The sequence below is a fragment of the Hyposmocoma kahamanoa genome, unplaced genomic scaffold, assembly GCF_003589595.1.
Source record: "Hyposmocoma kahamanoa isolate Upper Pololo Valley unplaced genomic scaffold, ASM358959v1 94, whole genome shotgun sequence".
In the NCBI taxonomy this organism is placed as follows: domain Eukaryota; kingdom Metazoa; phylum Arthropoda; class Insecta; order Lepidoptera; family Cosmopterigidae; genus Hyposmocoma; species Hyposmocoma kahamanoa.
In genome coordinates, this window is record NW_020654878.1 from 758578 (window position 1) to 781409 (window position 22832).

General features: G+C 36.1%; 1 protein-coding gene across 1 annotated transcript in view; it reads right to left on the reverse strand.

The window, feature by feature from the left end:
* Nucleotides 1-12643: 12643 nt before the first annotated feature.
* Nucleotides 12644-22832, reverse strand: part of LOC113237880 — a 13403-nt gene continuing 3214 nt past the window's right edge. Inside the window, exons 2-8 of the mRNA XM_026474579.1 lie at nt 22588-22820; nt 20771-20922; nt 19009-19153; nt 15545-15661; nt 14383-14549; nt 13259-13386; nt 12644-12778 (exon numbers count right to left, since the gene is read on the reverse strand). Of these exons, the coding sequence (XP_026330364.1) occupies nt 12732-12778; nt 13259-13386; nt 14383-14549; nt 15545-15661; nt 19009-19153; nt 20771-20922; nt 22588-22803 (972 nt within the window). The 5' untranslated portion in view covers nt 22804-22820 and the 3' untranslated portion in view covers nt 12644-12731. The remainder of the gene's footprint in view (nt 12779-13258; nt 13387-14382; nt 14550-15544; nt 15662-19008; nt 19154-20770; nt 20923-22587; nt 22821-22832) is intronic.

Sequence of the window (22832 nt, forward strand, 5' to 3'; positions counted from 1 at the left end):
TCTTCAATTTTGTGATATGATTTTTCAATCAAAATATTTTTAATGTAGTTTTTAAACTTAGGAATACTTAGCGATACACACAACAATCAAAATATTTTTAATGTAGTTTTTAAACTTAGGAAATGATAAACTTAATATATGCTCCGGAATCTTATTGTAAAAACGTATACAGTTCCCCATAAAAGAGTTGTTTACCTTGGTTAAACGAAATCGTGGTACCATGAGTTTGCTCTTGATTGACTTAGCTCTAAGGTTAATATTATGGATATCTTCTTATTGAAATTATGTATATTTTTACGGGCATATAAAATATTTGAGTAAATGTACTGTGATGCCACAGTCATGATACCAGTCTCCTTAAACGTTTCTCTGAGAGAAACCCGAGAGTCTAGACGGTACACAGACGATATACTTTCTTACGCAGGTCAGGTTCAAGTACAAGCAGGGAAGTTACTTAAGTTCAAAATTAAAACATTCATTTAAAATGTTATATATACAGAAATTTAATTGCAATTCAGCCACATACTACTTAAATACTTATTATTAAGTATTTCTTATAATTGATTTTAATTATTTTCTGTATAAAAATTTTGCAATTTTTTTTTTTACAATCCATCATGGCTGTGTGCGTCTTTGCTTGTTACAACATTTTAATTCGAGGTGTATTATCTACGCAAGAATAGCTAGTTGGCCATCTGTTGATAAAAAAAACAAAATCACCCGCCATTTGCAAAACCCATAATTGTTGTGTTGTGAACCATATATATATATACAAGAAATAAACATTGTGTTTATTTCCTCGCAAATGTGATTAAAAACATTGTATGTACCACGGATGGTAAAAAAATACAAAACTCAAGTTATTAAAGCCCTCAGCCTTCGGCTTCGGGTTTCTAATACGCCATCGTACCGTCCTTAATACACACAATGCACTATTCAGTACGAATTTGCAACTTAGTGAGACAAAGTTTGCTTCTCATTTTAGAGGTCGATAGTTTGAGGTACCGGTCGTGTAATGTACCAAATGACTTAAAATCGTGGCCCATAATCTGACCCGGTTAATGGGCGTTTACGTCTAAACCACATTAGTTTTAAATTATACAATTATGAACCACTTTCTATTTTATGTAAAAAAATTATTGAAAATCTACGGGGTTAACACGTAACAGGGCAATAAAGATTTGATATTACACATGTTTTTAATTGTATGAAAACCCTAATAGCCTTTGGAGTCGAAACCCCTGGCCCGTGGGGTCCCAATGCCCTTCATCTGTACAAAATTTTATTTAAAAATTTAATAGACTGTCTAGAAAACCCTAGGGCCGGCAGCTACCTCGCCCAACGCATTAGCATAGCCATACAAATGGGGAACGCTGCCAGCGTCTTGGGCATCTTGACGCGGGGACCCAATTTTATTCATATAATTTTAAAATCCTAAACCCTAATTAGGCTACAGTCAAATTTTCAGTCAAAATAAAGATCATCAGTTGTAGTAGGAATAAGACCGAAACCGTTCGGTATCTTTGGGTACGCAGACGACAGCACAGTGGCGGTGAGTTATGTGCCAGACGCCCGAGACAACAGCGAAGAGATCCGGTGTAAGCGAGAGGCGATGGTCACCCGGTTGAACCTGAGTCTGAAAGCTGCTTCCGACTGGGGAGATGCTAACAGGGTCAGGTTTAATGCGGCTAAAACACAGGCGTGTCTTTTCTCATCAAAACGGAGTCCCCTACACCTTACTCCGACTTTCCGAGGTGTATCCGTGCCGATAAGGGACCACCTTGAGCTACTTGGTCTGGACTTATCATCCAACCTCAACTTTGGGCGATACATCGAGTGCTTGGCAAAAACTGCTGCCAGAAAACTAGGCATACTTTTCAAGGTCAGGCGGTACTTCACACCTGAACAGCTTTTACATCTGTATAAAGCACAAGTTCGATCCTGTATGGAGTACTGCTGCCACCTTTGGGACGGCTCTGCCCAATACCAGTTAGCTGCCTTGGACTCGGTGGAGCGTAAAGCAAAGAGACTTATTAACAATAATCCTCTTGTGGAGTCGAAGCTCCAAAATCTCGATCATCGCAGAAAAGTAGCCTGCTTGTCGGTTTTCTATCGGATACATTTCGGGGAGTGTGCGCAGGAACTTTTCAATTTGGTTCCGCCCTCACCGTTCCTCCTTCGGTCGACTAGAAGGTCCGGAGCACTCCATTCTTATGTCGTTGATATTCCACCTATTCGCACTAAGCGCTTTGCCTCCTCCTTTCTGATGCGTACGGCAAAGGAATGGAATGCTCTACGGCATCTGTATTTCCCGAAAAGTACAATTTGGGGCTATTCAAGGCTAGAGTGAATAGGCATTTTTTAGGCAAACGCGTCCCATCGTCGGTCACATCGTCGCTTAACATCAGGTGAGATTGTGGCCAAGCGTGTGTCTATTATATATTAAAAAAAAAAAAAAAAAAAGTTCTCTGGGTGATCAATGATAAATACAAAACACACAAATATTTTGCACTAAGTTTAACATTTTTTTACATAAAAAGACCTATAGCATATGACCCCAACCATCTCTTTATAGGTGACACTTGTCTAACTACAATAGGATGTACAATTAATTGATGATGAGTTCTAATACATTCCAACTGCCTCGGTGGCCGAACGGTTACCATACTGGTCTATATAGAATAGAAATATTTGTATGGCCTACATTTATTCCTCTCGTGAGTTTGGGTATACTTTGTGGTTGTCTATGTGTGTGTCCATGGCACCTTCCCGAGTTTCTCTAGTGCGTTATTATTATTGTATCCATCCCCTAAAGCCTTTACTTGTTTTATTACAAGTGTGCACAGTAACTAAAGTAAAACTTTTTTGATGATTTTTTAGGAAGAACAACAAACAAGGTGCCCCTTTTTTATCGAAATACCCACGATGTAGATCCAAAAAAATTGTTTAATTTCCCATGTGTCACGAGTCGTGCGCCTGGTGGTAAATAAGCGACACCTTTTCACGTAACATTAGAGCTCTTTTTTGAAAGAGTCCGTCCAGGGAAGTACTGCCTACTTTACCTATTTCTGCCGCTAAGCAGCACTGTGAGCATTAATTACTGTAGTCCGGTTTTGAAGGGTAAGGGTGCTGGTGTAATTGCAGACACAAGAGACTTGTCAACTTAAAACTCAGGGAGACACAGTGGACCTGCCCTTTAGATCTTTGCGACTTAAAGCTCTGTGTGGCACGACAACAGTTATGGATGCATGTCGCTTGCCACTTCGTTCCTTCACTTGGCATTTCAAAAAAAAAAGACACCACTACCCATAACAGATACAGGACCACAGTTGCAAAAACCAGGAGCGTCACTGCCACTGCGCCGTCATCCTAAGACATAAAGTTATATATACAAAGTTGACAAGTAGCTTTTAGTTCACCAGCATCCTTATCCTTGAAAACCGGAACACAATAATCAATCAATCGTAATTTAAATAATAAATATAGTTATATTTGTTATGCAAGGCTACAAAGTTGTTGTTTGACGCGAGTGATTGTATTGATAACCTGAGCAAGCGAAGGAATCCAAGATTAAACCACGAGCGAAGCGAGTGATTCTCAAATAGAATCCTGAGCATAGCGAGGTTTAAAGTCACAAGACGCAAACGACTTTGCTGCCGAGCGATACACACAACTTTTCACCTCACTATAGCGAGGAAAATGGTAGGTGAAAAAAAAAAAAAAAGTACAGTTGAACTATAACAAACCAGTTTTAATAAACAAAATTAGTTATCGTTGTCAAGTTAATGTCAACAATAACAAGAATAAAATAACCAACGGATATAAATTACATAAATAATGTACGACAAATCGCGCAGTTGAACGTGTCATTATGTTTCTTTTTTCATCGAAAGAAAATTAGGTGCACCACAGTGCATCGTCAAGTTCGAATTTCAAAAATTTTTGCCACGTTACCGTGCAAAAAACGCTTTTGCGCGCAGACTTCTAATGAGAAGGAAAATCTGTTCAAGCTAGTGACGTGAAAAGTATATTTCTTTACGAAACTCTAAAAGCAGGCGAAACCATATCTGCAGTATAAACGATTGTTCTTGCGATTCGTAATACATACAAAGTGATGAAAATTGTTTCCTGCTCTCGTAAATTGGATAATTTACTTATTACGTTGTTTAATCCCGAGTCCTGGACCGAAATGACGTCACGTGTTAAGGACTTCCTGTAGGTACCCTATCTGATAAATAGGTCGTTTCTGCGAGTGTTTACAAACTCGTTTCAACTTAACTTACGTGGTTCCATAACTGTGCACGAGCCTTCTGGAAGGGAACATTTCCAATGGATTATAATAATAAGAATTTAGGTAGCACTAATACACACTTAATGGTTCCACCTTCCGTTACTTAAGGCCGGAGCAGATGCGGGAAAAACTGTTTTGCCAACTTAATTTCTGGACCTGTTCTGTTTTCATTTTGTTTCTTGTTTCCTTTTTTTCACAAAATTCGCTTTTTTGTTTTTTCGAATTTTGTTTTTTGTTTCTTTATTTATTTTCTCAAAATTCGTAATATTAATAATTAATTGTGACTGTTTATAAAAATAGCAGAAAATGACCAAAACATAAAATTGGCGTAGTGGTCATTGGACATATCGAAATGTTTTAGGTATATGAAAATAAAAGTTTTTTGAAAAAATGAAATTTTACAGCAGTTATGGTGTTTATTTTGAAAAACTCGGAACAAGCTAAAGACCTCGATATTACTATGGACTATGCGTCTCTATAGAATTTAGGAGTGTTTACTAATAATAATTTTAATGTTTAAGTTTATTGAATGTTTGACCATCATGGTAGTCCATTATTTTGATGAAATTGCTCCTGCTCCTGCTTGCTGCTTTTTGCCTTAGCGCCATCTGTGAGAAATCTATTTCTTTACTCAGCCAGGTTTTACCTTTACAGCTACCAGCAGCTGACCAGAGATGTCGCTATAATTTTTGTAATTTTTAAGTTTATTGAATGTCACGATGTTTGACAATCATGATATTAAATTATTTTTGTGAAACTCCTCCAGTTTGTTGTAATTGCTGGATCCGGCTGGATCGAAGCAATTTTTTCTAAGCATTCGATCTTTATATTAATAATAATAATAATTTTATTTCTTTACAAGTTTAGATTTACAAAAATAGTGATAGGAATTTCCTTTTAAATATAGCAATGCCTGTGTTAGGAGACTTCGCTCCTCTATATCCATAGGTACCTGTACTATATCTAATTTATCAATCTTAATGTTAATTTTTTTTCTAAATACATAACAAAATTTAACACATAAATTTAAGGTTTTTATTTTATACAATGCAATTTATTTGATTCAATTTCATTATTATAGTCTAGTTATATTTAGACCGACTTGTCACACTTCGTTCTTCCAAAATAATGCCTTTGTGATAATGCTGTGCAGACCTTTGATTTAAATACGCGCATATTACTAATTAAGAGTTTGTTTTTATATTTAAAAATATTTAGTTGATAAGTAAATAAATAAACATCGTTATTAAGTAATTGATTAAAAATTAAAATATCCAGTTATTTGAACTTATATAACCCAACACCAAAGGGCATTGATTAAAAAATGACCTTACTTTGATAAATAAAAGGGATGTGACGGCGTCGACAAATGAATGGCGTGATATTTTTGGAGGCGTAAAATTGTCATTGAATTTATCAGTGTCACTATGGAGAATGTGATCTGTGCGAACACATCGACTTGTCGCTGTTACATTACGCGTACGATGTGTAACGGACGGTGTACTGAACATATTAACCTTGCCTTGTACTCATCTTTCGATGCTAGTTTTACTATAGCGTAGTTCTTGTGGTTGTCTATGCAGAACAGTAATAATAATTTGTAATTCGTTTGTTTGTGGAAACACAGGTTATATAGAAGTTGGCATTGGACAAAAAATATTAATGTTGATGAATCTCGGAAATTATATGCGAAATTGGACGTAGGTAAGCAAAAACGATCCAATCCACAAAATTATCAAAAGATGAGTCTGAAGTCTAACCTCTTAGATCAGTAAAAGTAAAAATTCAACATATAAACATAAATAAATGTCTCTAGAAAGACATGACATTACAAGTTTTAAAAATAAAACAAGAGTGAGAAGCACTTTTAAACTTCAAACTGCCATATCTCGAAAGTGACTGAATGTGGAATGGATCCTTTTTGTTTAACAACGTCCAATTTACGTCCAATTCAGAGAAGCAAAACATCGTGATAAATCCTGCACGTCGAAGAACGTTTACAACCCTTGGAAAACGTACAAAGTTTCCAACCATTGGTATGGCGGTCTATGACCTAAACCCTCACCTGAGAAGTGACCCGCAGAGTGCTCAGCAGTGGAACGTATAAATGGGTCCATGATGATGTTCGAGCGTCTCATCATTTTTCGGCCATACATTAGCTATACAAACATATTAAAGGTATATTATACATTTACTCAGGCGCACTTTAACAGACTAAAGTAGGTGTAAACTGTTGTTTATTTTAACCCCCGAATCTTTATCCCGAACAAACAAGCTGGTAAGGCAATTTAAAATCTGTGTCCAAGAATGACTTTGAGAGAGAATTTTAAAGAAATTAACATACTCGTACTCGCTTCATTATACGTATTAGGTAATTTGTGTTAAGAAGAATAATATTTTTTAATGAAAAATAGTAATAAATACAATACGACGAATAAAATTAAGTTGTCTGTTCGTGACAGTCGTCGTTGCAAAGCCACAAATCCATTTAAGGAGCAAGGTGTACGTTTCTGTAATAACATTTCGGGTAATATTCAAAATTTGCCATTCACGAGGTAAAACTCTAGTGGAACAAAAGCTTCATACAGCTTCTGCGTACTTGTATGACAAAAATTCCCTAATAGTGACCCGTTTAGCTCTTGTCGGTTGTCGCAATCTAATACGTTTAAAATAAATATTGTAAATGATAAATTTATTTAAATGTATACTTACAAACGAGCTATCTCTGAAGTTTCTTGCTCATTCTTCTCAGGGGAATCTGTCTTACGAATGAGCAGTACCATATCTTCTCCTATCCTCCTTATCAACCTCTTGGTTATGCGGGAAGGACACTATGACCTGTGTAAGCGAACCCGCACAGGGAGCAGCATCTAAGTCAGGTCCTAACCCCGGATCAGCCCGTTTGCACGGACTTCACCCGGTTCTCTGTAAGGCCTTAGCTGAGCCGCCCCGGGTGCACGTAGAGCACCGCCTATTTTCCAGATAGTACCGGAGCTGTCGGCACGCTCACTTCCCGCCGAATGAATGGCGTCTCTCCAGTTCCCAATGACCTAAGCGGCTGGAGGGACCGGAGGATATCTAGCTTATCCTCTACTAGCTCTCCGGGCTAGTGCCCGAGATGCCAGTATAGTGTCTTGCGACAATGTCCGGACATAGCTTCCAACTTAAAGGGCAACACAAGTGCCCCGCGCGTCTCCCCTCTTCAGGCCCTCAACTAGACCGCTACCGAGACGCGCTAGTTGCTCATGAGACAGACGCCTCAGCCACTCCCAACCAGGGTAGACAAACATGTCCGTCTTTGCAGCTAACCACAAACCCCAGCCAGTCGATACCCAAGCCCGGGTCCACCAGAGACAAAGGCGTATCACTCGGGTCAATAGATAAAGAGATGCTTAATGCCAAGAAGACAAAATGTGTTAAATTTGAATTACCTAACGTAAAATCGACTAGTCCAAGCATAGAAATAAACGGAGAAAAGTTAGACCTTGTTAATAAAGCAGTCTTCTTGGGAGTGACCTTAGATACTAAACTTCAATGGTTTCCACATATATCGTCCCTGGCCAGCAGATTAAACTCCGCTGCATACGCAGTCCGCAGAATACGTGAGCTTACCGATGTTAGTACTGCTAGACTAGTTTACTTTAGTTACTTCCATAGTATAATGTCAAACCATATTTGTATTGCAAAAACGAGCGATTCGTTCTGTGTACCGTCTAGGCTCACTGGTTTCTCTCAGAGAAAAGTTTAAGGAGACTGGTATCATGACTGTGGCATCACAGTACATTTACTCAAATATTTTATATGCCCGTAAAAATATACATAATTTCAATAATAAAGAAGATATCCATAATATTAACCTTAGAGCTAAATCCAAACTCATGGTACCACGATTTCGTTTAACCAAGGTAAACAACTCTTTTATGGGGAACTGTATACGTTTTAACAATAAGATTCCGGAGCATATATTAAGTTTATCATTTCCTAAGTTTAAAAACTACATTAAAAATATTTTGATCGAAAAATCATATTACAAAATTGAAGACTACGTGTTAGATAAAGATGTATGGAAAGACGACACGGCTCCAGAATCCACACAAATTTGATTCAAAGTGCAAAAAAATATACAATATATATATCTTACTTTTTTCCATAGCATTTAAGTTTATTTGAAAAGAGCAATCCCTAGAGTTTCTTGCTCGTTCTTCTCGGGGAGGTCAGCGTAGTGAACGAGCAGTAGCTTAAATGTGACGTTTTCAAGTGTAAATTTATTTTACCTGCGGAATAAATAATCTTTGACTTTGACTTTGACTTTGAGACAATACGAAAGAGCAGTAAAGTCAATGTGACGATTTCAAGTAGTATGTTTGCTTGTGAAATGAAGATTATTTGACTAAGTTTGGGTGCAGCCTCTTACAATGAAGCATAATGAAGTAGTGAACCCTGCGAAGTCACAACGCGAAGAATTTCATTTGCCAATTTCAGGACAAATGTTACGTAAAAGGTTACAAATTGCCAGCAGTGTGGATCCACCGCCCTTCGTAGTTTGATATTTAAAAAGAAATGATAAATTCTGGATTGTTAATATAATTCAAACTTCCCGGTGTTGTTGTCGTGAGCAGTTCAATACCTTATAATGCAAGTTACGACGTTTAGATTTTATATTGAAATTTCAATCAATGTGCTGCCATCTAGCTATAAATAGCCGCACGATGACGAATTCGGGATATTTACTTAGTTCTCCAAAAAAGATGCGACCATATAGCAACGGTATAAGGTGTAGTTTCGTTTCTTGTAACAAAAAAATATTACGATAAACATAACATTGATAGTTTATTAAAATTAATTCAACTAAGACTTAATGATGACACGACTATAGATACTATTACAAGTGCGACTTTCATTTTTGAACTCTAAAGTAGCGAAATAAGACATTTTTCCGCGATTTTTTCATTATTTTCAGGTTTTGAGCGAGACAATTTACAGGATCATAACGTACAAAACGATAATAACCTTTTAATAAAAAAAAACCTCAAAAGTTCGTGAAATTACATTTATTTGCTAAGTTTTATTGAAATCGGTTACCGGAAAGTGTTAAACCAGATTCATCCAATAGTTTGCCACCCTTAGGGGTGAAATATTTTCTTCAAATTTAAATGGGACCAATACTGAGGTGCCCTCTTTCCACCAAAAAAAGAATCATCACAGCCGGTTCACGAATGCCGGAGTAATTACACAACATACACATACAAGAAAATAAAGTCGGATTGAGAACTTCCTCCTTTTTTGAAGTCGGCTAAAAATGACTGACTGAGCTCAAGTTTGCGGAACTCCACGAACTGTTGGCACACGTACCACGTAAACTAACCAATGTAACGCTCACATGACTATTTGGCGGCAGAATAGGCATAAAGTGGCGGTACTTCCCAGTACGAACTCTTACGTACGAACAAGGGGCTTTACTACTAATGTTTGTCCAGTTTGAACGTATTTGCAATTTTTGCGTAAACAAAAACCAGACGCCTCTACTGTTGTAATAAAAACATCATTCGATATGACGTACGCTCACACGATTGGCGACAAAACAAGATAACACGTAATATCTTATCGAGATAATGTGAACTGCCCACCGAGTCATGTAATCTTAGTTTATATATGGAACCCGGACGGCAGGTTTCAGGGGCCGGATTTAAGGAAGGTGTTCCAATCGTTAAAAATATGTAAAATATCTATTTTTGCTAGATAGTGCATTAAAAATTTCACGATATCTACCGAGTACGCCCAAGAAGGCGCCCTGGTTTGACCCGGATGACATAAGAGGCGAATACAACGATTATGCAAACAATACAAACTTATTATATAACAAAGGAACACGTGTGTAAACCCTCTCCGAGTAGGTCCATGCCCGACAGTGGGACGTATGTATATTACACAATAAAAATTGATTAATGCCAAAGTGCAGACACAACATGCAACAGTCAAATGCACTATATACTATTGGGGATTTATATATGAAATGTAGTATAATATATAACATAAATTTGTGTATAATAAAAGAAATTGTAGCAATAGAGCTCCTTGTGAAAAAGTTCTTGCAGAACAGATCGATACCTGCAATGAACACTAACTTTATTTTTTGGTCATTATCTGTTATTTTTGTAAACAGCCATGTTTATTTACAATTATTATGCTCCCCGAATTTTGTGGAAAAAAGAAAAGAAAAAACAAAAAACAAAATTCGAAAAAAGAACTAATTTTATGAAAAAAGAAACAAAAACAAACTTCGAAAACAACTAATTTTATGAAAAAAATAATCAAAAAACAAAATGAAAACAGAAAAAGTTGGCACAGTGTTCATTGGAGGTATCGACATATTGTAATTTTAGGTATAACTTTAGATGCCAAATTGCAATGGAGCCATAAATAACTAAGTTATGGAAACGGCTGAGCTCTGCAGTTTACGCAATTTATAAAATACAAAAAATCTCAGACGTAGAAACTGCTAAATTAGTCAACTTTGGGTAATTTTACAGTTTGACGACCTACGGCGTATTGCTTTGGAGTAATACAACCGATATTACTAGAATGACGAACTCGGTGGCCCAACGGGTAGGGCCAAGGTTCTGGTCTGGGTGTCCTGGGAAGTGCCACAGAATTCCGTTACTGGTACTCATAGTACAGGGAATTCCCTACTTTAAGACCAGGCAATTGGTGTGTTATTTAACACATATTAAAAAAGTCTTTGTCCTGCAAAAACAGATGCGGTTACGGCAATTTACAAATCTGGGCCACAGAGTGTCTTTATGAGATGAGTTAAAAGAAGATAAAGATAAGTAGATACAATAAATTAATTTCAATTAGGTCTTAAATAATACATTGCAGTGCTATTAACCAGGGGGTCTCCTCTCGATTTCCGTCCGACATCCGTCCGAAACAATTACTGCCAAATAAGCGATACTTGACCAAATAAAAAGATGCGTGATGCGAATGAAGCTTCATATTGGATACTTGTCTTTTAATTGTTTCGGACGGATGTCGGACGGAGATCGAGTGTAGACCCCCAGTCTCGTAAAACATACAAATATATATGATTAGTGTTTTTTTTTGGTTTTTGCCTTATCGCGTTTTTTACGCAAGGTAAAAAATTTATAGGTTTCATGACACATACTACGCATCATTATCATAAACCCATTGTATATCCCACTGCTAGTCACTAGTCTGCTCTAAAAAGAGAGTTTGGGCTAAAAACACGCTGGTTCAATGCATAGCATGCAATCAAACAACATCATGTCAAACATATTTTTTATTCACATATTTACATATCGAGTTCTTATGTTTTCATGATTGTTACACATAGGAAATGAAACTATTTTTCCGGATTTAAATCGCGTATATTTGTTTTTTCAAACAAACCGACGTTTCTGGCCCTTTACAGGTCCCATGGTCACGGTTGACTGAGGTGGTACAGGGCCCAAAACGTCGGTTTGTTTGAAAAAACAAATATACGCGATTTAAATCCGGAATAATAGTTTCATTTCCTACACATACTTCCAATTATGTCATATCTATCTTACCTATTTCTGCCGCTTCTAATGTGAGCATTGCTGCGTTTCGGTTTTGAAGGATAGGGTGCTGGCGAAATTACAGGCATTTGGGACTTGGTAATTTGTGTCTCAGCGGCAATGCCCCTCAGATCTTTGTGATTTACAGCTCTGAGTGGCACTGCAACTGTTATGGACAGGCGTGTCGCTTACCATCAAGCGCGTGAGCTGTTCGTTCCGTCACTTGGTCACGTAAAAATTTTAAAAAAAGCACGTTGGTAAAGAATAGGCGTTTTTAATGTAGTCCAACTATTTATTAAAATCATGATTTATCAAAATTTTTCTATTCAAATTCTGTTAGTTGTTTTATGTAAACATACATAGATATAACCGGAACAAGGTATAAACAAAAACGATTAAAATTTTATTGTCTTTCATTGTCTCTGTAAACTTTGTAGTTTAGCCTCTATGCCCTTTCCACTTTAAAGTATCGATAGAAGAAGAGCAATTATAGGAAGAGTCCTCGATATTAGTTATACTTAACCTTACTTAATAAAAGTTAAACATTAACATTAAAGAGTTATTGATTTATCGAGTTCTTAGGTTTTCGCGATTGTTACACATAGGAAATGAAACTATTTTTCCGGATTTAAATCGCGTATATTTGTTTTTTCAAACAAAACGACGTTTCGGGCCCTTTACAGGTCCCATGGACACGGACCTGTAAAGGGCCCAAAACGTCGTTTTGTTTGAAAAAACAAATAGACGCGATTTAAATCCGGAAAAATAGTATCATTTCCTAGTTATTGATTTGTTTACGTTAATTTAAAACTTTAAATAAATGTTTTTTCTAAAGCGGGTTCGCTAACGGAATACTACAGAGTAATGTTTCTCTTTGAACTTTATTTTTGAAAATCTGGTGGCAGAAAAGACGCTGCAAATGCACCACCTGTAATAGAATATAACACACAATGCTAATAACGTCACAGAACTATTATTACTAACATCATAACCAACAATTTTTGTTCCATGACTTTTTACAAAACATAATAAATTTACTAAACTTTTAAGTTTTTGTTGTAAGTACCATCTGACAATTCTAAGTTCTATTTATAGCAATGGCTCCCGCGGGCTGTCACTCATAAAAATAATTTTGGCAGTTGGTACTTTCTTTTGCTACAGCACAAAGTTATCACCACTTAGAGCGATCTATTTCAATAAACATTATATTTAAAGCGACATTTCTAGTCAGCCGCTGGTCTGTAAAGGTAGTTGGCTGAGTGAAGAAAAACTTTCATAGCTTTCTCACTAAAAGTCGTTGAAAACCAAAGATCTGCAAGAATTATCCAGTGCAAACATTTGGGCCACAGAGGTCATCTAATAGAATTAGCATTATCATTAAAAATTTATGAAAATCCAGTCTACTTACTCAGAACTAAAGCTGCGGCTCCGTAAAAAGCAGAAGAGCAGTTTCCAGTCATAGCGCTGCTAACAATATTGGTACCTGTAAAGGCGCTGAGGCGAGCCACCATCATGCCCAGACAGGCTATCATGCCTCTGAAATATTGCGAAATAAATAATAAGATATTTATCATTGTTATTGATACAAATATTGAAAAAACACAAAGAAAAATTCTATCATTTCGACTGGGCTTGAACCAGCATCTGTTGCCTGAACGTGACTATCGTCTGCCAACTGGGGTACGGATCTAGCCGGCAGTCAATCGAGTCGGTGAGTATCTTACGCCGGTTGACAAATTCTTTCACCATGATGGCAATCATTACAGTGTATGCCAGAGAGACGGCAAGAAATTTGAAAAAATAAACTATATTATTTATCTTAAAGTAAGACCAATGGATTAAAACTAACTTATATAATAATAATAACAACTGAGAACCAATTACAGATTCTCACAAATAGAAACATAATATAAGAATGCACAATTTAACGATATTACATTACGATAATTACGATATTATAGCGATAGGTTACGCTATAAACATAAGTTATAAAGTTATGTATAGCGTCTGCCACGGTATGCAAGAAGACGTCGTCGGTTCGAATCCGACCGGATCGAAGGAATTTTTCCTGAGTGTTTTTTCTGAGTGTTCGATCTTTGTATTAATAATTATAACAAACTAGTGGAGTAATTTCACAAAAAATAATTGAATATCAATTCAATAAAAAAAATTAATTTATACTTCTTGTTTGGCATGACATACCTTAAATTTTCGAGATTCAATACTTTTATCCAATTGTCGCCATCTCTGGTTTTAAATATTTACTAAAGTTAATTTGTAAGAATCAATACCCCATGGTTAATAGGTTTAAAAAAAATGATTACATTTCCAATGTCATGTAACAATCACTAAATTTCAAAAACCTAAAACGGACACGATATATGTGCATTATTAATTAGATTTTTTTATTATTAAAAGACAGCTCACACTTACAAGCGAAAAAAAAATTTTTAATCAAGTTACCCACAGTAGATCCACAACTGGATACTATAGATAGTTTTATTGTTAGAGCATATAAGACGTCATATTTACCTGTAGGAGGTAGGGTACAAATCGACGAAATAAGAAGAGATAACGCCAAAGATCATGGCGGTGGTGAGGAATACATAAAACAGGATAAGACCCGAGATGGCACCGCCCGTGTTGTTGATGGCGACTGCCGCCGCGGCCGCGATTACCAAGATTATTATAGTAAGCATCTGAAAAAGATGATCTTAGCTGTGGAGACGTCTTGCGACAAGTTTCATCAATTACTGCGTTCCGGTTTTGAAAGGTAGGCACATGGGACTTGTCCACTTATATCACAGAGTGACAGGCGCTGTGGCAGTGCCCCTTAGAGCTTTGGGATATAAAGCTCTGAGTGGCACTGCAACTGCTGTAGATTACTCACGCATTTGGCGCCGAGCAAATGTTTATCTTGTGTTGGATACAAGCAACCGGCAATTAGAAGAAATATTCTATTTTCATACAATTAAGGAAGAGGAAACTGCAATACTTCGGGCACATTGTGAGTGATTAACACTCTCTACTGTAATTCACTCTGCAGGGAAAAATCCAAGGCCGCAGAAGACGTAGTCGTAGAAAAACCACATGGCTTTAAAATCTTGCAGAGTGGTTCAACGTAAGTACCACAGAACTGTTCCTAGTCGCTACTTCACGAACCCAAATTGCCACAATGATAGCCTACCTCCGGTAGGAGATGGCATCCCAATCGATGGCATCGAAATCGACACAGTCGCCGGTAGCGGCAACCTCGATTGTATTAAAATAGAATATGCACTTCTAGTTGCCGATTGCTTGTATTGTATCCAACACAAGACACACGAGCGCCGCTTACGACGCCTTAGTTGTACTGAAAGATTTTTTTCTATGTGTAATAGTTTCCGAGTTATTCAAAGATTTATTAAAAAAATGTGTGTTGTCAATACAGGGTAAAATCTTTGTACTTTTAATAGGTCGTTGACCTCCGTCGTTGATCAGCAAATAATACCATCATGATCAATCATCATGTGGCCGTGGCCGATAGTGTTTAATTTTGCGGTGTGTTTATTACTTCGCGAGGAATTTACACCCCCAAAATTTCATGATTGACGGTCCAATACTTACATTTAAGTACCCTTGATGTATATTATATATAACAATATTATTTCACGCTGTGGACCAGCTAATTAAATATTTGATTTTGTTTACTCACCTTTCGTCTTCCAGCTACAAATGAGATGAGAGCATTCAGAATGAAGAAGGATAGTCCGTGCGCGCATCCAGCCCATATAGTTTTGTCTTCTATAGTGCCTTTACACTGTGCGACCGCCTAAACATTTTTTTTTATGATAAAGCACTTCCGACAAGTAGGACAGTAATCATAAGTCTCTGGAAAGTGTCTGGTTCTACAATATAATGTCATTAGCATATTTAGTTTCAAACATTGATCTTTGGATAGTTCTTAAACATATAAAAATTTTGAGATAATGGTGAACACTATCGACCTGTTCTTTGAAACATAATCGATTTACTTACTACAACCCATGCCTGTTGGACGGACATATGGCCGAGGGATAGTGCAATGTAACTAGCATTTGATTATGAGTTTCAATTTTGGTAATTTAGTTGCCAAATCAAAGCCGCGTAAATGTCGTGGCAACCAGATTAACGTGCGCGTAATTTGAGGGAATCTATTGTTATCAGTCGGTGGACAACCTCAATTAATGCTTACTGTGCAAAAATGAGAGTCGTAGGTATTTTAAATGACAAAGTAATAAGTTTAATCCCTCTTCTGTAACATTTAATTGATTGCAGATACGCGCCTTTTACCAACACTATCCCCGACTATATAACACTACGACTACAGCACTACATTGACTTTTATATAATTGCTTATAGATCTATGGGCTATAACACAATGCAAACCAATACTGCGGCGTGTCGTTGAGCACGTTATGGGCGTATAATTATGAAATATAAATGATATGCGAGTTTGTATATTATACATAAGGATACATTTATAAATAAATAAAAAATTAAAAAGTAAGGCTTTAACAAGGAAAGGAATGAAAATTAATGCGAGTAAGACGAAAGTAATGGGTTTTGAAAGAGAGGAAGATATGACGGATTGCACGATATTGATTGAAGAAAATAAAGTGGAACAAGTTATAAAGTTTGTGTATTTGGGTTCTATGCTTACGTGTGATGGAAGATATGAAAGTGACATTGCAAGGAGGGTGAACGCTGGGAATCAAATGAATGGAGTGTTACATGCCTTCATGGGCAGCCGGAATGTATCTAAAAAGGCACAACTGATTGTGCATCGGGGGTGCTGGTTCCTACACTTAAGCACGGTAATGAATGTTGTGTTTAGCAGAAGACGCACGAATGTAGGATTAATGCAGTAGAAATGAGAGCTTTAAGAAGTATGGCTGGAGTGACTATGATGAATAAATTACGGAATCGTGTGATGAGAGAGCGTTGTGGCATGGAAGAAGATGTAGTGACATAGATAGGGAAAGGGATGATTAGATGGTTCGGACATGTAGAGTGAAATGAATGAAAGAATATTGACGAAACCGATTTATAATTGGTAAGGGCCGACCAAGGCGAACTTACCATGACCAAATTGAGACCATCCCAAAGAAGGGCCAGGTCAAGTGTGTCAGGACAGTAGCAACTGGAGGACTGTTGTCTTTGCTTACCCCAATGGGAAAAAGGCGTGAAGTATATGTATGTATGTGTACATCAAAAAAATATAAATTAATGATTACCTATGTTAAGTAACAGCAATTAGACTTGGTATGAAACTTACCCACATAAGCACACCTATCTAAAAGACATTATATTATAATTTGCAACTAAGAATTTAAAAAAAATATAACGCACAACGCACAACGCACACACTCAACATAGCCCCGCACTAGGGAAACCCTGTGTCGCGGGTGCCATGGACACACACATAGACAACTACAAATTACATCCAAACTCACGAGAGATATAATTGTAGGCCATACAACTATTTCTCTCGGCCCGGGAATCGAACCTGGGACCTCTGCGTGGCAGTCCGGCATGGTAACCGTTCGGCCACATATAAAAATGAAGATAGAGATAATGACACTGGTTTGTTCAGTCATTGCAAAATATGTTATTGAATGAATGAAATGAATGAAATATTCTTTATTGCACATTAAAAATTGCAATGACAACACAGAACAGTAATGTGAATATCGCAGAGTAACATAATGTACAATAGGCGGTCTTATAGCTAAGTAGCAATTCTTCCAGGCAACATTGGGATAGAAATTTAACGGTTGGAATGGGGGATGCAACCAAAGAATGTCTTGTAATGAAAGTGGTTATAAATAAATGCATTACTCATCAATGAAGTAAATACATTTATAAACAATAATATTAAATACATACATTATTACAATAAATACACAAATAATAATAATATACTCGTATATATATATATAATATGAATACTTAAATACTTTTGCAGAAAAATAAAATAAATAGTAATAATAATAAGATAAATGGTTGCCTATCTGTAGTCCGAAATGACATTTTCCAGAAATAACGTTTGCTCGAATTGTCGTAACCTCGAAAGTAATTTTGAGAGGAAAATGTTTTTTCTTTTAAACCTAACCTAACCGAACCTAATCGTGTCTTGGCGATAAACATCCAAGATATCCTGAAAGAACAACGGTTTCATTATAGTTCGGTTTTCGGTGTAATGAAAATTCGAACAAAGGTTATTTCGGAAAAAAAACGTTAAGTCCAAAGTTTTGTGATAGGTTACCAAGATAAATATACAAAGGAGATTTATAACACTATGCAAAAGAAAATAAAATGAAGGAATGGAGATAAAACGACTTACTTAAGGAAATCATTCTTAACGCGACGTTATTGATATGTATTTGTGATAAACTTGAGTTGTCTATTTTAAGTAAACTTAATCGTGTACAAAATTTGTTTGCATACCAAAGACCACTATGGAAGTACCCCCTTTCCAACAAAAAAAAGAATCATGAAAATCGGTTCATAAATACCGGAGTTATCGCGTAACATACATACAAAAAAAAAGAACATACAGACGAATTGATAACCTCCTCCTTTTTTGAGGTCGTTTAAAAATATATAGTAAAATTGAGTATATACACCGATTAGTAGACGGTGTGAAAACACGATTCTTAAAAATTTTCGCAATAGAAAAACCGCTATATTCAATAAGTACTATAAATAAGAAATGAAACTATTTTTTCGGATTTAAATTTTGTTTTTTCAAACAAATATATTTTGTTTTGTTTTAAATTTATTTCGGTTTGTTTGAAAAAACAAATATACGCGATTTAAATCCGGAAAAATAGTTTCATTTCCTATGTGTAACAATCGCGAAAACCTAAGAACTCGATACTATAAATAAACCAAATATTTTATTTTATTTTATATCAACTGAACTAAATACAACACGTATAGTAAACGATATAATTTTTTCAAATGGCTTTAAGATCGCTTGTAAAAAAATAAATACTGAAAAAAGCCAATGTCCCTCGATCCGCGCCATAGAACAGATTCAGTACAGGAGAAATTTTAATTCGGGCTGGGGTAGTATAGACTCTTAAGTTAGATAAATGGAGAATAAATTGAAAAAAGAAATGATAATACAGATACCTGAGCGGTAACGTTGGTAGCATTGGTATTGACATCGCCGCCGTGTACAAAGAGATCGCAAAAACCTGCGCCAGCGCCACTCGCCGCATACGACTGGAAGAACACATTGAAGATTGTCGGCAGGATTATAGCGAAGCTGTTGTTGCTGAAAATATTGAAAATTTGGTATCATTACACCTGGTAACCTATAAAATCAAAGAGAACACATTTTTCTACCATCATCGCTCACATTTTCACTATGCCTCAAATCAGATTATATAGCATTACAGCCTCTTGTGTAAGAGTTCGTGCAGGGAAGTACTTGATATCATAAAAAGTAGACAAGCGTAAGTCGATCTAAAATAAGAAATAAGAGAAATATACACACAGACTTAGAATAATAACGCATAGAAACCTAGTCCGCACACGCTAAGTGAGGCAAATTGAAGCGCGCCCAAAGGGCCTACACGAGCGGGCGGGCCTTCAGTGCTCAAGGTCAACTTGCACCGCGAACAGATCAAGAATTTTAGCTAAAAATGACGAAATGTGCGGTAAATGAGTGTAAAAATACGTCAGATAAACATAAAATAGATACTAACATCACATTCCACAAGGATGTAATACGTTTCAACTTGTATTTGTTATATAAATATTCACTAAAACCGAAAATTAACCTACTACTAAAACTAGCCTACATGAATTTGATTTTTGCCTCACTTGTGACAGTTCGTTGGATATGAAACTATCATTCTATGCGTTATTATTCTAAGCACACAGATATCAATAATTAGTAAATGAACTGTCCCTCCAAGTTTTTATTTTATTTAATAAGTTTATTCATCTACTTCCTATTGCTTAGTAATGTCAACAATAACTGAAAGGACTGTTAATCTCCATACTGCAGATAGTAACTCTGAAAAAGGTCAAAATCCCGTCTTATATCTAGATTGCGCTGGTCAGCAGCCTTTGACAATGACCAATCAAGTCCTTGATATGAAATATATGAAGTCAGTTTTTTCCTTGTAATATTATTCAAAAATTAATCAAGAGCTTCATTTTTTTTTAAATTATCAATTTATAAATTAATGCTTCCTAATATGAATAGATGGCGGTAATCCTAAATAAAATAAAAAATAGCCGGCACTATCCATAATGTAAGTGCCATAAGCCTCGATTACCATCAGAACCATGTCGCCAAAATTCACACATTCTAAATTTGAAACACTACAAAATCCTGATATTGATTGGTCATAGTTTCAAATTTAAAAAGAAATAACAAATTCTAGATTGTTAACATAATTTAAACTCTACTCTGTTGGCATATCGTTGAAAGCTTAATACCATCAAATATAATAAGTGTGAATCTAAGTCATTCTTTACATTTAAATATGGAACTATAATATACACAAAAAAAATTAGTTTCGATACCTCATAAACAGCCTTATTTTATTTACTAATATTATTGTCCCCGAATTTTGAGAAAAAATTAAGAAACAAAAAACAAAATTGAAAAAAATATAATTTTGTGATAAAAATTAAATAAAAACAGAAAACACCAAAAAATTGAAAAGGCATGTTCATTGGAGGTGTCGATTTTAAAAGTAATATAAATGCTTTTTTGTGGCTTACATGGGAGGTACCAAAATGTTTAATATCTTTTTTTATTTATTACTACTATTATTATATCATCTTGTAGTTCGTATTATGTTTATGTTTTCATGTGGTAAAAGCACTTTTGACTGTGGCTTTGTTAATACGAAGGGTATGATATAAGTAACCTTACGCAATATAAGTGACGAAAGTCAAATAGTAGAGCAGCAACGTTCTCCAGAGCAGGGGTGGTTTGAAAAGAGGTGCGATCTGCGTCCAAAGGGACCGAAGGGAGAATACTCCCACCTCTTCTTTATTGCCGTCTTCGAGGTAGATCTCTTTTACCTGGAAAATGCGCAATGGAATTTAAAATAACGCACACATAATAATAAAAACGCATACCTCCAACTATAATACAATACACGCACACCGTTCAACTATAATACAATATGTAACTCGCACACATTCATAGCCCCGCTCTAGGGAACCTGTATCGCGTAAGCCATGGACACTGCGTAACTGTATACGTATTTACAATAAGATTCCGGAGCATATATTAAGTTTATCATTTCCAAAGTTTAAAAACTACATTAAAAATATTTTGATCGAAAAATCATATTACAAAATTGAAGACTACGTGTTAGATAAAGATGTATGGAAAGACGACCTCCCCTCCGTAGGGCTAGCCACTATCCATCCTAGCTTTGTTTCTGTCAGAACTGGTATATTCGTACCCAGTTTAACATGATTGGACCCAACTAGGTGTCCGGTGCAGTACCCCTCAGATCTTTGTGATTTAAAGCTCTGTAGACAACCACAAATTACACCCAAACTCACGAGATAAATAAATGTAAGCTATACGAATATTTCTCCTGGCCCGGGAATCGTACCGGGGACCTCTGCGTGGCAGACCAGTACGGTAAACGTTCGACCACAGAGGCAGCTAGTATAAATATGGACACTTGGATTAATAATTAATGTTAAAATTGGTTTTACAAAAAGTCGAAAACAAAGTAAAGCTCTGTTCCTTTTTATTTCGTTTAAGTGTTTCCAAGTTTAAAAATGTGTTGTTGCTGTTATTGATACAAAGATAAATTATCTTGTTGCAGATCTTTATTGTTGGGTTTAAATGTATATTTGTATCAATAACAATATATCTTATTAATACAAAGATCGAACACTTAGTAAAAATTCCTTCGATCCGGCCGGATTCGAACCGACGCCTTCTAGCAAACCGTACCATCTATGCCACGGAGCGAACCAGCGGACGTCACGAATTTTTCTGTGCTGGTTGTCGTACCTTTGTATTAGGTTTTCAACGACTTTTTGGCCGTAGCGCCATCTATGAGAAATCTATGAAAGTATTTCGTCACCCAGTTAGATACATTTGCAGCTACCGGCCCCGGCTATAGATGTTGCTATTCACTGTATTATAAATTTTTATTTAATTGATAATTAATTATTCTTTGTATTAATAATTATAATAAACTAGTGGAATAATTTCACATAAAAAATAATTGTATATTAATTAAATAAAAATAATATGCCTTTTTTCATAAATAACAAAAAAATCACCTCAAAAGTAAGTGGTATTACATTTATTTGCCAATTTTCTTGAAATCGGTTAACGGAAATTGGGTGAAATTCAATAAACTGGATTCATCCGTTAATTTGCCACCCTTCCAGGTACAATATTTTCTTCAAATTCGAAGAATACCCATGTTGTTTAGCTGTACCATGAAACATTTCCATTGAAGAAATATACTATGTATAACATATAAGTAAATTATGCGGTTACGTTAACTGAGGATAACCGCAGATTGAACGTGTAGTTAATTAAAGTTAGTTACGTAGTTAGTTGATTGGTTAATTAAGATCTGACATTCTCAGAGTATTCAGCCAAAACGTTTCTTTTGATGTCCATACCAAATACAATAGGAACTGTAACTTAGTCAAGTTTTTATAACTGCGTATACATATCTGCTTATATTAATGAGAATAAATACTTACATCAAACCCCTTCCTTCCCCCATTACTAACATATATCTTCGTCAGTATCTCTACAGCCTCATCACACCGTCCTACATTGGCGAGGAACTTCGGGCTCTCATGGAAGAAGTACAGCATCAGCGCCCCGACGCCCAGGGGTAGAGCCATTATGAGGGTTAACAGACGCCAAGGTCGGTAGACTATCCCGAGGAATTGGACTGAGAAATCGAGCTTCATTATTAGGTAGCCCCAAACTGAAAACCAGA